The following is a 14,538-nucleotide window of genomic DNA, read 5'->3' as shown; positions in this document are numbered from 1 at the left end:
AGGATTTTGAGACGGTATTTACACATTGAAAAGTTAAAAATATGGGTCCGTCGGACGAAGGTAAAGAGAGCAAAAATGGAGACGGCCTTATATAGTGACTTGTTACCAGCACAAATTTTGTGCAATGGACACGATAATGGTAAAGAGATTTTTTTCTTCTTATAGGTTACGTCTCCTAGGAGCCTAGTGGCCCATCAGGCCGGCGCTTATCTCCGGTTACTTTAGCATAAAGCGACTAGGAGTATTTCAACTCCCTCCTGGATGGGATGCTAGTCCATCGCAGGGTTACCCCCAGCATTAAATTTGCCGTTACCTATTCTTGGTTTTCACCCACGTGACCTTAGTCCTTGACAACCGTCGTTAACCGCCATTGTGGAGCCCCTCGAATCGTAAACAGAGACGCGTAGAGAGAGATGTGAGTGAGTTGTAGTGCGATGGTTCTCTGTATAATACCTGGCTGTGGAGTAAAATCTGGAAACAAGGAAGTTATTAGTCTATTCCGTATACCTATTGTTGTTGATAAGAACGGTGAAAGTTAAAAACAGCTAACAGAAGATCGCCGAAACGCGTGGATTTCACAGATAAGCCGAGACGACACGAAATCGAAAGACTTTGTTTCTGGGAAGCCTGCCTTACTCTGGGACAGATACAACGAACGAAGGACAATTTAAAAGCTTTCGCAGCGATTGACTCACGGTTTAATGTTAGATTTTAACTTTAAGTGTGGGGTTGGACTTATTTTGCTGAAATTGTCTTTACAGGTTTAGCAATTAAAGCTTTTGCGGTGATTGCCATTAACGGCTTTTGCTGTGAACAGTTGTGTTTTATCCTGTAAAGCTTTCGCAGCGATTTAGCACGTGTTGGTTCAGGGTTTTAGGGTAAAAGGCGAGCGAGTCAGAATTTGTCGAAAGTTGGCTTTTTTTCGATAAAGCGTTTCTCGGCCGGGTTTCCACCGATGTCTTCCCAATTCACACCACCGAAGCGCTTGAACCCCTCGAACAAGTGTGCTCAATTTCCACAACGTCGCGGAGAAATTCATCTTCGAAAATTCATCTCATTAAATATGCCCGATGCAAATGAGGTGCTCCGGTTTTGAATATTTAATGAGGTGAATTTAACCTGAGTATCAGGCGTTTGTGATACTCAGGTTAGCAAATGTCTAACTCGGAGGCGTTTTATTCGATTTCGCTGAAATTCGACAGGCGAATGCGAGGGATGGAGCGCCCAAATTGACTGAGTTTGAAGGAAATCGGACGAATTTCGAAGGAAAAAAGCTTTTCACCTTCTCAAGGTGAAGGACTGAGACTAATCGACCAAGTACTTTGACAGAAGAAGAGGGAAATCATCGAAACAAAGGGAATGAGGAGGCCTTTTCTTCTCATCTGGCGGCCATAGCAGTTAGCGAAGGTATTAAAAGAAATCCAACTGGAAACTGATACAGATAAGGTCGACGCCGAGTGTCAAACTTCCGAGTCACCTTGGCCACAAACAACAACAATCTTGCCCGCGATTTCCTTCCCTTGCTTAAACGGACGCAACGAAACCAGAAATCATCTGGTTGTACGCTTTCAAAATTTTGAAGGCCTTAAACTGCTTGTTTGTATAGTAGCTTGTCTCTAAAACTAACTAGGAAAGCAAGTCTGAGACTTCCAGAGGAGCCAAACTGATCGCTCCGTATGGCCGCTGGGTCAACGCAAACGACAGAAAATCTTCTTCAAATAGCGCTCTCGAACGTGGCTTTCGAGGTTTTTCTGCGTTGGATGAAAGTACTGGTACCTCGTCGAGTGATTTTGGGTCGCTTTCTTGGGAAATATCCATTGGAAAGATGAATTATTTGAAGACTTCGAACGTGAGCGCTAAAAATGTCATACATTTCCCTATAATCAGGGGCACCAGAATGGCGGAAACCTAATTTGCATAAGGTTATGACGTCAGCTGAAAACCGAGAATTTATACAACTGGGTGAAGAGAGGCACTGTGAGGGTAAAGTATCTTGCCCCTGAAAAACACAACACAATGACCCGGCCAGGGCTCGAACCCGGACCACCCGGCCCAGAGTCCAGCGTGCTAACCGTTAGGCCACCGCCTGTATTCTACAAGCTTATTTATCGTTTAAAACTTTTTGCATGTGCGATGAACGTTTTTCTCTCAGTATTCGGCAAAGTGTCATGCTATCCATTTTACTTTTTCGATAATTCGCGTTGAATCATAGGCAGCCCAAGTTCGCGTCACTAGAGAGCGTGTAATAATTGATTACTAGTGGAAGATGACCTTTGAGTAAAAGCGGTGTTGCGTTACAGGCAGCCGTTGAGAATTTAAACGAGTTGTAAGACTTTGTATGGGAAATATAATACCGAAGATTATGAAGCCTAAAAAACGCTCAATTTAACGTTCATTCAATAAAATGAATAAAAATGACTTAACTCTGGTGTATTTTTGTGCCTTTTGGAGCTTATTTTACCGTTTCGGGAATTCCGTGTTTTCAATGTTCTAAGACGTCGTCTTAGAACATTGAAAACACGGAATTCCCGAAACGGGGAAACGGGCTTTTACTCAAAGGTCATCTTCCACTAGTAATCAATTATTACACGCTCTCTAGTGACGCGAACTTGGGCTGCCTATGGTTGAATCGGTTTCAAATTTTAACAAAAAAGGCAAAGACGTTTGTGACTCAAGGCTGTTGGAAACGACACAGAATTATGCCTTAGGTAATAGACGCACGAAAGACTGAGACTAAATTACACGTACCCGGTATAAACTCGTATTCTAAAAGGCCCACCAGAGTTTTTCATGATTCACTCATTCTCGTGTTTTGTTTGCTTTTTTTTGCTTTTTTTTGCTTTTGTTTGTTTGTTTATTTTTTGTAGCTAATGAACAATTTAATCAAGCGCAGTAAATTTGTCATGGACCTACCTTAAACTGTTAAGGAAACTGTAATACTGCTGCAGCGATCTCGCCATCTCAAACAAAACGCCTGAATGCCCAAACTTCTGTTGTGAAAGCTTAGATTTCAGGCAATTCCCAAACAAAAACGTTGCGTTAATTTGAGCAAATGCTGCTCAGCAATTTTTTGTTTCATCCTGTTCAGTATAATTACTTTTGTGCAGTGTATTGTGCTTAGTAGATCATTATTTATCTACCAATGAAATTAATTCGTAGTTTGATGGGGATCACCTGTCATCCTGTGTTGCTCTTGTAATTAATTTTATCTGCAAATGGAAGATATTCAATTCTTTTCGGATAAGCCTATAAACCGTAGGCACCGTCTCATAACACTTTCGGTTTAATCAACTAACCCTGTGGGACGTTAAAGAACCCACACAATGTTCGCGAAAAGTAACGGGAAGATCTGGTGATGGAGTCTGTTATCCTTTCACCGATTCAAGGGTTGTGTGGGTGAGATCAAAGGTGGACTGAGCTGGGCGCCTTCTATGGGCTGACATCCAATCTCACCCCAGAGAAAAAAACTGTAAACCCTCATGAGACTGTATGTCATATGGGCGGTATACAAGTCCATTACTATTGCTATTCTGCGGCACCGTGACCTGCGCACTGAAAACTAAATGAAAGTTCATTTTTGGAGCTGAAAAATTCCATGCACTACTGTACAATCCAGATGGCTCGCTAGATTTTGGTGTAGACTTTATGGGATCACGCTGATTGGACTTAAAATACATTTACAAATGGTTAGACCTTCAAGCCGGATAATAGATCAGGCACCGTCTCACAACAACTGCTTCATAAAAACTCTAGGACGCTATTAAAGAAGCCACACAGAATGTTCAAGTTCGCAAATGAGAAGAGTGCGGCAGCAGACGACAGTAACCAGCCTAAAACACGATCGAGCTAATTAAGCTGTTTTGGAAAAGAAGAATGACTTTAAAAAATATGCAAGGTTAATTTCGACTGCGGCTAACCTTAATTAACTGTAGCAGCAAAGATGCCCTCTTCTCCTAATTTACGTTGACGTTTATTATATTCTGAGTGTACCTACTCCTCCTCACACACGCATTTCTTCCCTTTCGAAAAAAATAAAAGGATCAACAGTCGTAATTTGAAAAACAAAAAAACTTTTTTATCATTTGACTAAAGCTTTTTTATGATTACAGGAAGTAATTATTGATGTTTACATAACCACACTCGATTTAGCGATCTAGCGGAATTATTGAGCACACACAGTCAAGAAACAGAGGGAAGTCGAATGTGAAAACGCCATTTTCTTCAAAAACACATATGTCGAAATCGTAAATACTAATTTCGATGCTTTCTTTTTCTATTCCATAAACGAAACTTTTTGCCCTTAAACGCGGCATCCTAAAGACGAACAGCCCTCCATGGCACGATTTCTATCATTCAAAAAGCAATCTGTTTTTAATGATAATTACATGCAACAACGATTATCCGGTTATATTTGCGATAATATTGTTATGCTTCTCTGATATCGTGCTACCAAGGCAGGTGGTCTTCCCATATCCTTCTGAATTATCCAAATATAAAATCAGATTCAGCAAATACTCCTCAGAAGACATTTCGTTGACAATCTACATGTAAAATAAGTGGCAGGCACAGAATTGAACTGAAAGCTGAATGCCCAAAAGGCTAGAATGACCTCAGATATTCAAGTTTGACTTCGCTCATATTGTATCTGTATTCATATTTCACTACCTCGCTGATGCAAAAATTTTTCCCGTCCGCTTCGGGAAAACCGGCTCGGGCAGTTACCTAAAAAGGGACAGATCACAGTTTACGAGATCTAGATATAACACAACCCATTTGTTTTAAGTTTGCTTTTGCCGCTTTCGTTTTTGTTTTCTTTTGTTTTTTTTCCACACCGCTTCCCGAAGTAAATCATCCTGCTCAGCAATTTAAGACATTGAATCAATCTATAAGCTATGGCATGGTGTATGAAGAAAGAAGGCAATTTCCCTTTTACAATGAATTGACCCAGTAGGACGTCTTTGCGGTATTGTTTTTTTGTGACCGATGCAAGGGAAGGCCACCTATTGTGATATCAATTGCGATGAGTGAAAAACTCAGTTTTGTTGTTAAGCCAGCCCAGCATCCTGGCGATCCGCAAACTCATGTCACATCGAAAACGTTGATCCGGCCTATAGCTGTGAGGGCTGCATCATTTCTTTTTAATCTGATAGCTCGACATGGCGCATTTCACGCTTGCTATAGATGATTTTCAATCAATCTCTAGAGACACAAATAACAATGATATAATGTACAATTGCTCATGGACGAATAAAAGGAGCTAATTAGAAATCTTTTGTTTTCGTCCACTACAATGCCGGCTAAGATGGCGTAACGTGAAAACGACCTATAGCCTCTTTCGTGCGAGGTCTTTCATCGAGGCTAAACTAGCGCAAAAGAAGGCGATGGCGAGATCTAGTGATGAGGGTTCCGGATTTACATGGATAATAATTCCGCGCAGATGACCTCCTGCGTTTATCTACGATTCTCCCGAAAAATACCCCATAACACTTTGTCGAAATTAGTGCTAAGCAACGTGCTGCTTATCAGTAAAAATTCATCTTTTAATGGTTATTATTATAATCAGTATTTTTTTTTTCTTTAGTTCATCAGTGCATGCAAAATCTGTTAACGAAAGTGAAACTGTCTCCCCACACCGCAAATATGCAGTCTATCAAGTTTGGTTGCTGAAGGAGATCTACGACAAACCCTCCTTTCAAAAATATGCATGTTTATATTGTTTAACGGTTTAACTTGTAGATAGATTGCTTTGATCATCAAACTCATAATGTAGGATAGCAAACTAAAGCAAATAATTACCTTTATCACCGAAATTAACCACCACTGTCCTGTACGGAAAGAGAGCAAGATTTTACGACTTCGTTTTCGAAAACGTTTTAGCGTTACGTTGATCTCGAAAATTAACAAGCCTAGCACTGACATCAGTTAGCTTTGACTAGACGAAACCGAAGGAATCAAGTGTTTAAAATATATTATTTAATTTTACTCGACCACGGCGGGAAATACTGCGCCGATGGAAATTACGTCCGTAAATATTACGATTATAACTGTCCACCATGCCGTAATTAATGGCACACGAAGTGTTAAAATTGAATTCTCTTACCTTTTCGTCTCCTCAAATGCAAGGGTGAAAACGCGTTTTATGTGGAATTCAGTCGAAAGAAATGTAATTTACTAGTCGCTCTGTCTAGTTCCCGCACGGAAAAGAGGGAGCTCTGCTACAGGCACGTAGCTTTCGCTAAGAAACGAGTTCAGCAGTTTCTGATAATCACCACCTTTTTTTTTTCCGGCGCGTCTCAGATAACACCAAGAACAAGCCCTGACATTTGCCTTACCTTAGGGTTTACATAGCTATATCCACAGAGGCACGCGAAAGAACAAATATAGAACAAATACTGTTTGACTTATAATTTCTGTTTCTCAGCTAACGTGTCACCAAAAATAGGCAATCAATCATTCTAAAAATAAATTGTATATTGGCTCCAAAGACAACTGAAAAGCCCGGACATGAACGGTGGAACCGGGGAGGGGTAAGGCTGGAGGGGCTTTCAAGCATAAATATAAAGGTTTTGTACGTAACTTCTTTACTTTTCCATTTTGGCTCGAGATAAACACCCCACGAAGAATGCAATTTCAAGTCCTACAGAAATGAATTGACAAAAATTGGGAAAGATGACCCAGATTTCCTCTGGTGCTAGCTTGAAATAGCCCTTTTCCCCCCACCCCAACACCCCTTCCACCCCAACCCCCCTCAACATACACATCACCCATTTCTGAATTTTGCGGATCAAAATAAGCTCTCTTACACAGGAACAAAAGACATCCTGCAGAGAGCTTGTGTTTCTTAGGTTTGTTAGAAATTGAAGGTCAATGTTAAATACATTTAACAAACTCTAATTTATATTCTTGGCCAGAGAAAAATGGTCACATTCAAAATTCAATCATTTATTGAATTTCTGTATTAATACACTACTTTACAATTTAAAGCTAGAAGAACTCATCTACAAGGGCAAAACAACGCAAAAAGGAAACAGTTAAATCGATGGCGGCCTTTCCTAAAGTATAGCAATTATTGTTCAGTCTTTCAGAAAGCAATGACATATGTTGCATGGGATAATGACTTTGTGTTATGGGCAAAATTACACTCAGAAAAATATTTGTACTCTTTTTTTAAATCATCTCCTTGAGCACTTAGTGTAGAAGGTAAGGGTAATGAAATCTTTGAAACAGGAAATCAAAGGAGCCCATCTAGAAAAATTAAAGAGGCATTTATGTTAAGTAGCACCTGGTTGGTTTAACTAAGCCTTAATGATTTATGTTTGTTTTGTGACCTTAACAGTCAGTTTTGGCGACAGCAAAAAGATTCTGTCATAATAAAAGCAGTAAATACATCATGCCTATGAAAAGATATGTATTCTTTAAAAACATCTTTATCTCTTGTTAAAAAAAATGCCTTTACAAAACAATTCCAAGAATAAAAAGTAAAAGATATTTCTTAATTAAAATGTATCGCAATTGGACAAGAAATATTGTTCAAAATTATATTTCAGTAGCTTGACTTGGCAGTATATTACAAACATAAATCTATTTAGAGCTCTGAGAATTTAGGGACAAATTAAGTCATAGAGAATATGTGGGTAACTGCACCTTTACCCCTACACCCTTGGTTATCCTACCTACCCTCCTCATCCCCCTTACTCCATCCATCCGGGCTGCCTTCGTGGCAGATGTTAGAAGAAAGATTGCTTTTACTGTAACAATTCTTGAAATATGTTAAGTAACCTGTCCATGCTGGAGAACACTGAAAAGGAATTTTCACAACATGCAAGAAAATGTCCCAAGATGGCAAATGTTCCCACTTAACATCAATCTTTTCCTTTCTATGTAAGAAGATCCAGAGAAAATCTTCTGACTCAGTATGTTACCATCATCATCATCATCATCATTATCACAGCTGTCCATGTCTACACTATTGCCTTTCATTGTCTCACAGTCAAACAACCAAACTGCTTCTGCAGCACAAACCGCAGCCCTTTGCTTGAATTCTTCAAGGCTGCGATGAATGACATTAATGGCCACTTTATTTGTCCCTCGCCAAGTTTGTACATTGTAGAAACAAGTCTTCATAAAATCAAGCATTTGCCATACTCTGTTTTTACCTCTTTCCCACTGAGGAAATTTGATGTCCAGGTTGAGTGTTCCACTTGTTGGATGTACTTGGGGATGGAAGACCGGTGTCGTGAAAATGAGAAGAGGTCGACTTCCCGCAGATCCATCCTGAAGGAATATGATAAATCTGAATATGCCACCTTGGTATGGTCCCCCTCTTACAAACAGTATCCCGTGCCAGACATTTAAGGACTTTAAAGATGGCATTACATAAACACCATCCAGATGATTTTTGGCTAAATGCCACAATTCAGAAATAGTTGTATCATCCCGACATGAAATCTGAAAATCCTCTGCTCCAATCATTGTAACACGGCTGGCTGTAAATTATGTTGACAAAGTATCTGCATTCAGCTACTGACGATAAAGTCGCCAGTCCTTAATACTAACGGACTGACCCGCGTTTTGAAGCCGATATCACTTTCCTTGCCACTGTGATCTGAATCGTATAAGGTCGACTTCCAGACGAAGAGAAAGATTAGTCGCTTACCAGTTTGCCATTTTGAGATGGCGTCAGTCCGCCATCTTGGAAAAACTGAGACAGCGATATGAATGTACATCCGCTCATAAAAGGTAAGATGGGTCATGTATGAGGAGCAATATGTGCTTTTGTTATGTACCAAGACTTTCACTCAACAAAACGAGCACTTTTGTTGGTTGATCTTGGTCACGTGCCCCTGATCAAATTCAAATGTATCCCGACAGGAATGCCATTCCGCAGTTGTTGCCGCTCCGGGTGTTTTGCTGCGATTGTTGAAGGAAAAGTCTAAAGATATAACAAAGCACTTAATAACTGGTCCTTCGGGAAACTAGTTAGTTTTGTTTTCCCTCGAGTCCTGATGTTTCCCGAGATGAATCAGGACTGTCGGGAAAACAAAAACTGTTTCCCTTGGGACCATACATTAAGTGTATATTGTACACCACCCATTCTCTATTTTCGAGTTCCCCATAATACACTTTGTTTGCAAAACGTAATTTTAGGGTGTTTCGGGGAAATATTTTATTAGTTATTAATCACGAATTTAAAACTCAAAAATGGTAATGTGGAATTCCTTGATGAAATTATCGTTACCTCACAAGTAAAATGAGTCTGAGCAAAAACGGCCTTTATCCAGGCGATTTGCCATAAACTTGACGTCGGGGCTGATGTTTTTGAAGAGTACCCATCTGTGTCTGTACATGCTTCTCTTTCCTTTTGTTGTATTTCTTTTTATCTTGTTAAGCACCTTTAAGTGGTCATTGCAATCATTCATTCTACTTTTTGGGCATTTGGGTGTCATGAAATCACATCATTTTGCGTCACATAGCTCCCATAAAGTTATGTCTTTCAAGGATAACTTTGAAAAGAGAAGAAATTCAAAATACCGCTTCATCTCTCATTCTCCAATCTCCACCTCTTTGGTCTTCGGTAATGTACAAACGGCCACGCTAAATTGGGCTCTCCGTAATTTTATTATTCACAGCGAGGTACTTTTTGACGGAATTTCGGCGTTTACCCTTTTTGTCTGCCTTGACGTTCTAAAAATTATATCGGCCAGTGTTTTCCCTCTAATATAGATAGTCAGCTCGACAATGATTAGAGCGAAACTACTGCCCGAAGAAAATGAAACTTCCAGAGCCTTCCCCGAAAATAAAAAAAGGCATTTGAATCAGTTTTTTCTTCCTTTGTAAGGAGCCAAGAAAATAGTTATATGTAATGTGCTCCTGATTTCAATTGTTTTTAAATTTGAGCCAAAATCAGCGGTCGTTTATCCTAGGTGTAAAGTGGAATATCGCATTCCTCTCGATACCTCGCCCCAAGGCCAGTTTTCCTTCGAATATCTCTTCAAGAGAACACTGAGACCCCAAGACTGAGCCAAAAGTTAGAAGCTCTTCGTGCGATTGTCTACTCAACGAAGAAATTGGATGTTGCTCACTTGGAAATTGGGGATCATTTTCTACACATTTCGGCTTTTGCTTTGTAAGCTCTTACTGTTGAAAGCTGGCATGATTTCACATATAGAGACAACGGGAGCATTAATAAAATAGAGATAAAAAGATACGTAGCCTCATTTTAGTTAGTGAGCCTTTGGATTTAGACGTTTGGAGATGGTTGGTCAGACCTTTTATTAACTAAACATCTAAACATCGATCCGAGAAAAAAGGTCATAAGCATATTAAACCGTTATTTCTTTGCATTCATTTTCAGGCACTATGCGCCACATTTATTTGCCTCGGGTCTAATGATTACTCTTAATTAATAATAAGTTTTTATTATTTTTCCATTCGAAGAGAAGTCTCTGTTCCGTCTCGTTCGCATTAGGGACTAACTGACGCTTTTTAAAGTTTTGCCACTGACGAGCAAGCCTATACTATAAGTTTGCAATTAGAGGAAAGGCAAGAGTTGCATTTTTACCAAATCTACTGCGCCTCATTTTTGAGTGTTTGCTTATTTCAGTGACAAAAGCGTTGTTTACGCCGTTGGTTGAGTAGTTCACGCTTCCGCTAAGCGTCGGTAACTTGATGTCATATTCTGTTTTGGCCTTCAACTTGTCTTGTAAAGGCTCCATGTATAAAGTCTCGCCTCGAGTGGGCAGTGATCTTGCGCGAAAAGGCTTGAAAACGTCCTTGGTGGCAAAGAAAGTGATTATTTGTTTAAGTTCATGTTTCTCCTTATTCGAGCAATCCGAGTATCCCGTGTCGTCTTCGCAGCAGCACATGGCGTGATACGAACTAATACGAACGAGTGGTAATCGTGTATCTTTGTACAATGATCTCTTTTCGTCTCGGTACTGCGCGAGGTATTTTGAGATCGGTAATAAATCGATTCTTTTTCCGTCTCGAACACCTTTTGTCCCTCTATCGGAGGATAGCTTTTTTTTCATGTACGGCGTCAACGAAGCGTGCCCTAAAGGCTTACCTTTGCACAAAATTGGACTCTTTCTTTCAGGTGAATTTTCTGGACCCGGATGTTTTTGGTTTTCCACCCAAGAAGCTTTAGTCTTTGCCATGCGTGATAAAATATTCGTGCTTAGCATCCTCTCGGAACAGCTATCTGAATTTGAATGCAAGGATCGAGTATCTTCCACGGCGCATGGGCTTGATGATGCAACGTAATCACGGTGAAGGAAAGCAATTGGCCGAGCGTCGCTTAGAGCTGTCGTTGGCACTTGTTCAGTTCTAACAGCTTCTATTCCTCGTGTCCCGACGTGCTGTAGTCCTGTACACGAGCACTTAGCAGTGATCTGTGGCTCGCCGTAAGGGTCGGTGCTATCAAAGGCAACTGTTACTGTCTTGAGGTTGATCCTGTTAAGAGAAGGGTTATAACACAATCAATTAACCAAGCCTTTGAACATGAACACTAAAAACAATTGCAAATCGTGCGCATTTTAATTGTCCTGGCAATGACTTCTTTAAGTACTTTCGTGTAGATTTAGAGACTGCATACATCATGCTGTACCAATCACACAATTGAATCAAAGCAATTTTCCGTTGTTCCTGAATTTACAAACGAGTAACAAAATCCAAAAGTCGTCTTTCTGAAAATTACCATGAGGTATCAAGCTATTCTACAGTTATGAAGTACAGTGCTGGGCTGGAGAAGATGTAGCCTTTCGGCTCTGCAGTCTTTCGTGGCTGGCGAGATTTATGCTAGCGCAGACCGATCTATTTATAGACTACCTTTACCGCAAAAAGCAAAGGCAGTTCCGGTACAGTTAGTTTCTTGTGATTGGTCATCAAGCTCCTGCGGGAGTATCTTTCGCGGGAGATTCAATCTAAAAATAAATCGGTCTGTGAAAACGCCGTGACAAGAATATAGGGCTGTTGCTCGTTCTCAGTCATGGGCTCCTGGCTGGTGACAAAGCGGCCAGTCCTATCACTTTTCAGCCGCTCGCATATTTAGTCATGTAGCCTGCAAATGAAAAAAATTAAGAGCCTGCTCTAACGTTGGTTAAGAATGATGTAGACCTCACTGCATCGATCATATTAGCGCTTTGGTGTTTGAATAAGAAAAGTTGTGTGGTTAGCATCTCTTATTAATAAAACCATTCCATCCTTGCTTTTATCCAAGAGAAAGGTAACTGAAGAGGGCCATGAAGAGGGGTAAAATGGGAGCTAGGATTGACCTGATTATTTGGTGGGAACATGGGATTTGATCACTGACTACAAACGGGGATTTTGTAACTGCGAATGGGAGATAAAGATTCCTTGCATTAACATAGGTTATCAGGTAATAGTTCTGCTCAAAATTGTATTTTCCCTATCATGACTCCGGTTGGGATTTAATTTTACTAGCAGGGACTGGAATTTCTAAGAAAACTTGCCACTGGGACTGGGATTTTGTCCAAATTTGGACTGGGAAATGGGATCGCCACCCCTTAATTCTCCTTTCCTTTTTCTCCTTTCCCCTTCATGACTCTCGCTGAAACCTAACTGTATCAGGAGCATCATTAGGAGCGCACATAGGCCATCAACAAAGCTTACAGAAGGTGATCGATTCCTGTGATAGAGTGGCTTTCGTATGACTTTCAAAAAGTGTTCGCAATTTGTTTCATGGACCAATGTTTGACAAGGTTGAAACAAAGCTTTTCCTATCCCGCCAAGGAAACTCGTAATGTAGAAAATAAACAGTTCGATTGCCCATTCACATTACTGCATTTCAAATGGCATCAAAGCGAAATGCCGATCGCTTTCTAGAAAGTTTCATGGAGACGTGACGTTGTTGCAACCGCGTTCGCTAAGCCAATGAAAATTCGCGCTCATTTGTTTTTGTTCGATAAGCCAATTAAATGTTTTGCATTTTTGTTTACGTTCTGTTTTTCAAGGACATATGAAAGTGGCTCTGTAGAGATGTTATATGGTTCAATTTTACATTTATGGTTCGAAATTTTCTAAACTAGTTCATTTTTTTCCTTTGTTTCAGATTATGATGATGATATTGTAAGATAAATTTTCTGTGCAAATTTTTGTTTCTTATTTTGGCCAAACTTCCCTCGGTCATGGCGCATGCAGGGACCTCACTGCGTTCGGTCCGTGCGCCATGACCTCTGGCCAAATATTTTCCCGTCCGGCCCTCCCACTCAGTTAATAAGTACATAATATTTTGTGCATACAGCGTACGTTATTTTGTCGCTCGCAAACGGGTCAAAAGACAACACAAGTGAAAAATATTGCCTTGGTAGGCTATTAATTCTTTAGATTATGAAACATGAACAATATTTCCGCTGAGTCGATCCAGTGATCCGAAAATTCTGCTTTAATGCACTGAGAAGTTCTATAAATTAAGATATCGCTTTCAGCACGCGGGCAAGCAAAACAAAATATTTCGGAGACACTTGTTATCAGTTACTTCCCTGTGAGAAAGCGAATTTGGAAGTTGCAAAATCAGACTTGCCTCAAGCCGCGGCCGTGATAGTGTCACTGAACTTCAATTGTTAAAGTTCGACTCGGCACAGTAAGATTCGGTAGCAAAAGTTGAATTACTTTAAATTAAGTAACTTCAGATCAAGCAGCCGGGACCGACAAACTTCCATGATATACTGTGATCGCCACGGGTGAAACGAAATTATCTGTTACAAGAATGCTACAAGTTGATTTGGGCTACTAATGGGATCGCATACAATGATACATGCTGCTCAGCGATTTGCTCTGAAATACACAATTAAGAATTTCTTGTTCACGCTTTATGATCTGAATAAACTACTAAGTATCTCTTACCTTCGCAAATTCACTTGGGAGGAACACGGTCTCCAGAAATGTTGTGTACATAACTGGTTTGATTTCTGAGTCATACTCAGTTAAAACAGTTCAGGACTGGACCGGAATGCATTTACAACAGAGGATGAACTGGTAAACTTGTGATTGAGAACGGTGTTGCTGGGGTGACGAAGCAAGTTAAATGAATCTGTTGGAAGTAATTAAGCTCTCAATTGTTTCTTGTAATACCACATAAGTAGATGTCATTAAAGAAATTTGCATTAGCTCGAAATTTAATAATGCAGTTGTTATTTTGCCGATGGAAAGGGATTTAAAAGATTTCGGTTCGTGACATTTTCAAGAAATTCAACTGGAATCTTGAATCACCATGAATTCTCGAGGAAAGCGTTCGACGTTGAAGACTTGCTTCATTTTATTTTGCCTGGGCGTAGCGTCCATATACGCACGTACGCCCGTGCGTACAGCTGAAATCCTTATTCCATGGAGACACTAATTTTGCTTAGTAATTGTCTAATCGGGCCACGTTTTTTAAATTTCGAGTTAAACTGGCATCCTTCCGTGTGAGTATTTCCAGTATCTTTTCATTAACCCATAGACGCCAAGCCAAACGGATCCAACATCATCCAACATTGTTGGACGCTTTTGAAGTGTCGAAAGAGGTGAACAAACGAATGC

General features: G+C 40.2%; 2 protein-coding genes and 1 long non-coding RNA gene across 5 annotated transcripts in view; 1 reads left to right on the top strand and 2 right to left on the bottom strand.

Annotated features, from left to right (window-relative positions):
* The window catches only part of LOC138008342 (uncharacterized), a 38,979-nt gene extending 38,675 nt beyond the window's left edge, over positions 1 to 304 (top strand). For all 3 annotated transcript variants that reach the window (XR_011124235.1, XR_011124237.1, XR_011124236.1), the window contains one exon: positions 3 to 304. This is a non-coding gene — a long non-coding RNA (uncharacterized lncRNA). The remainder of the gene's footprint in view (positions 1 to 2) is intronic.
* A 6,450-nt stretch (positions 305 to 6,754) lies between these two features.
* LOC138008340 (AKT-interacting protein-like) lies at positions 6,755 to 8,698 on the bottom strand. Its single transcript, XM_068855655.1, has one exon. The coding sequence runs from the start codon at positions 8,470 to 8,472 to the stop codon at positions 7,813 to 7,815; it is 660 nt and encodes a 219-aa protein (XP_068711756.1). The 5' UTR covers positions 8,473 to 8,698; the 3' UTR covers positions 6,755 to 7,812.
* A 208-nt stretch (positions 8,699 to 8,906) lies between these two features.
* On the bottom strand, positions 8,907 to 14,181 carry LOC138008338 (uncharacterized). Its single transcript, XM_068855653.1, has 2 exons — positions 13,864 to 14,181; positions 8,907 to 11,451 (listed from the first exon to the last, which is right to left on the bottom strand). Exons 1-2 carry the CDS (start codon positions 13,935 to 13,937, stop codon positions 10,518 to 10,520), a joined length of 1,008 nt encoding a protein of 335 aa, XP_068711754.1. The 5' UTR covers positions 13,938 to 14,181; the 3' UTR covers positions 8,907 to 10,517.
* Positions 14,182 to 14,538: the final 357 nt, after the last annotated feature.

Source organism: Montipora foliosa, chromosome 6 (assembly GCF_036669935.1).
Source record: "Montipora foliosa isolate CH-2021 chromosome 6, ASM3666993v2, whole genome shotgun sequence".
In the NCBI taxonomy this organism is placed as follows: domain Eukaryota; kingdom Metazoa; phylum Cnidaria; class Anthozoa; order Scleractinia; family Acroporidae; genus Montipora; species Montipora foliosa.
Note: the sequence above shows the minus strand (reverse complement) of the source record. Positions and strands in the feature narration are given on the sequence as shown.

Bases quoted from the DNA above. Each gene is read 5' to 3' on its own strand.
- LOC138008340 (XM_068855655.1), bottom strand. From the start codon at position 8,472: ATGATTGGAGCAGAGGATTTTCAGATTTCATGTCGGGATGATACAACT.
- LOC138008338 (XM_068855653.1), bottom strand. From the start codon at position 13,937: ATGACTCAGAAATCAAACCAGTTATGTACACAACATTTCTGGAGACCG. The intron at 11,452-13,863 runs GTAAGAGATACT...TTCTCTTAACAG, and splicing joins TCCCAAGTGAATTTGCGAAG to GATCAACCTCAAGACAGTAA.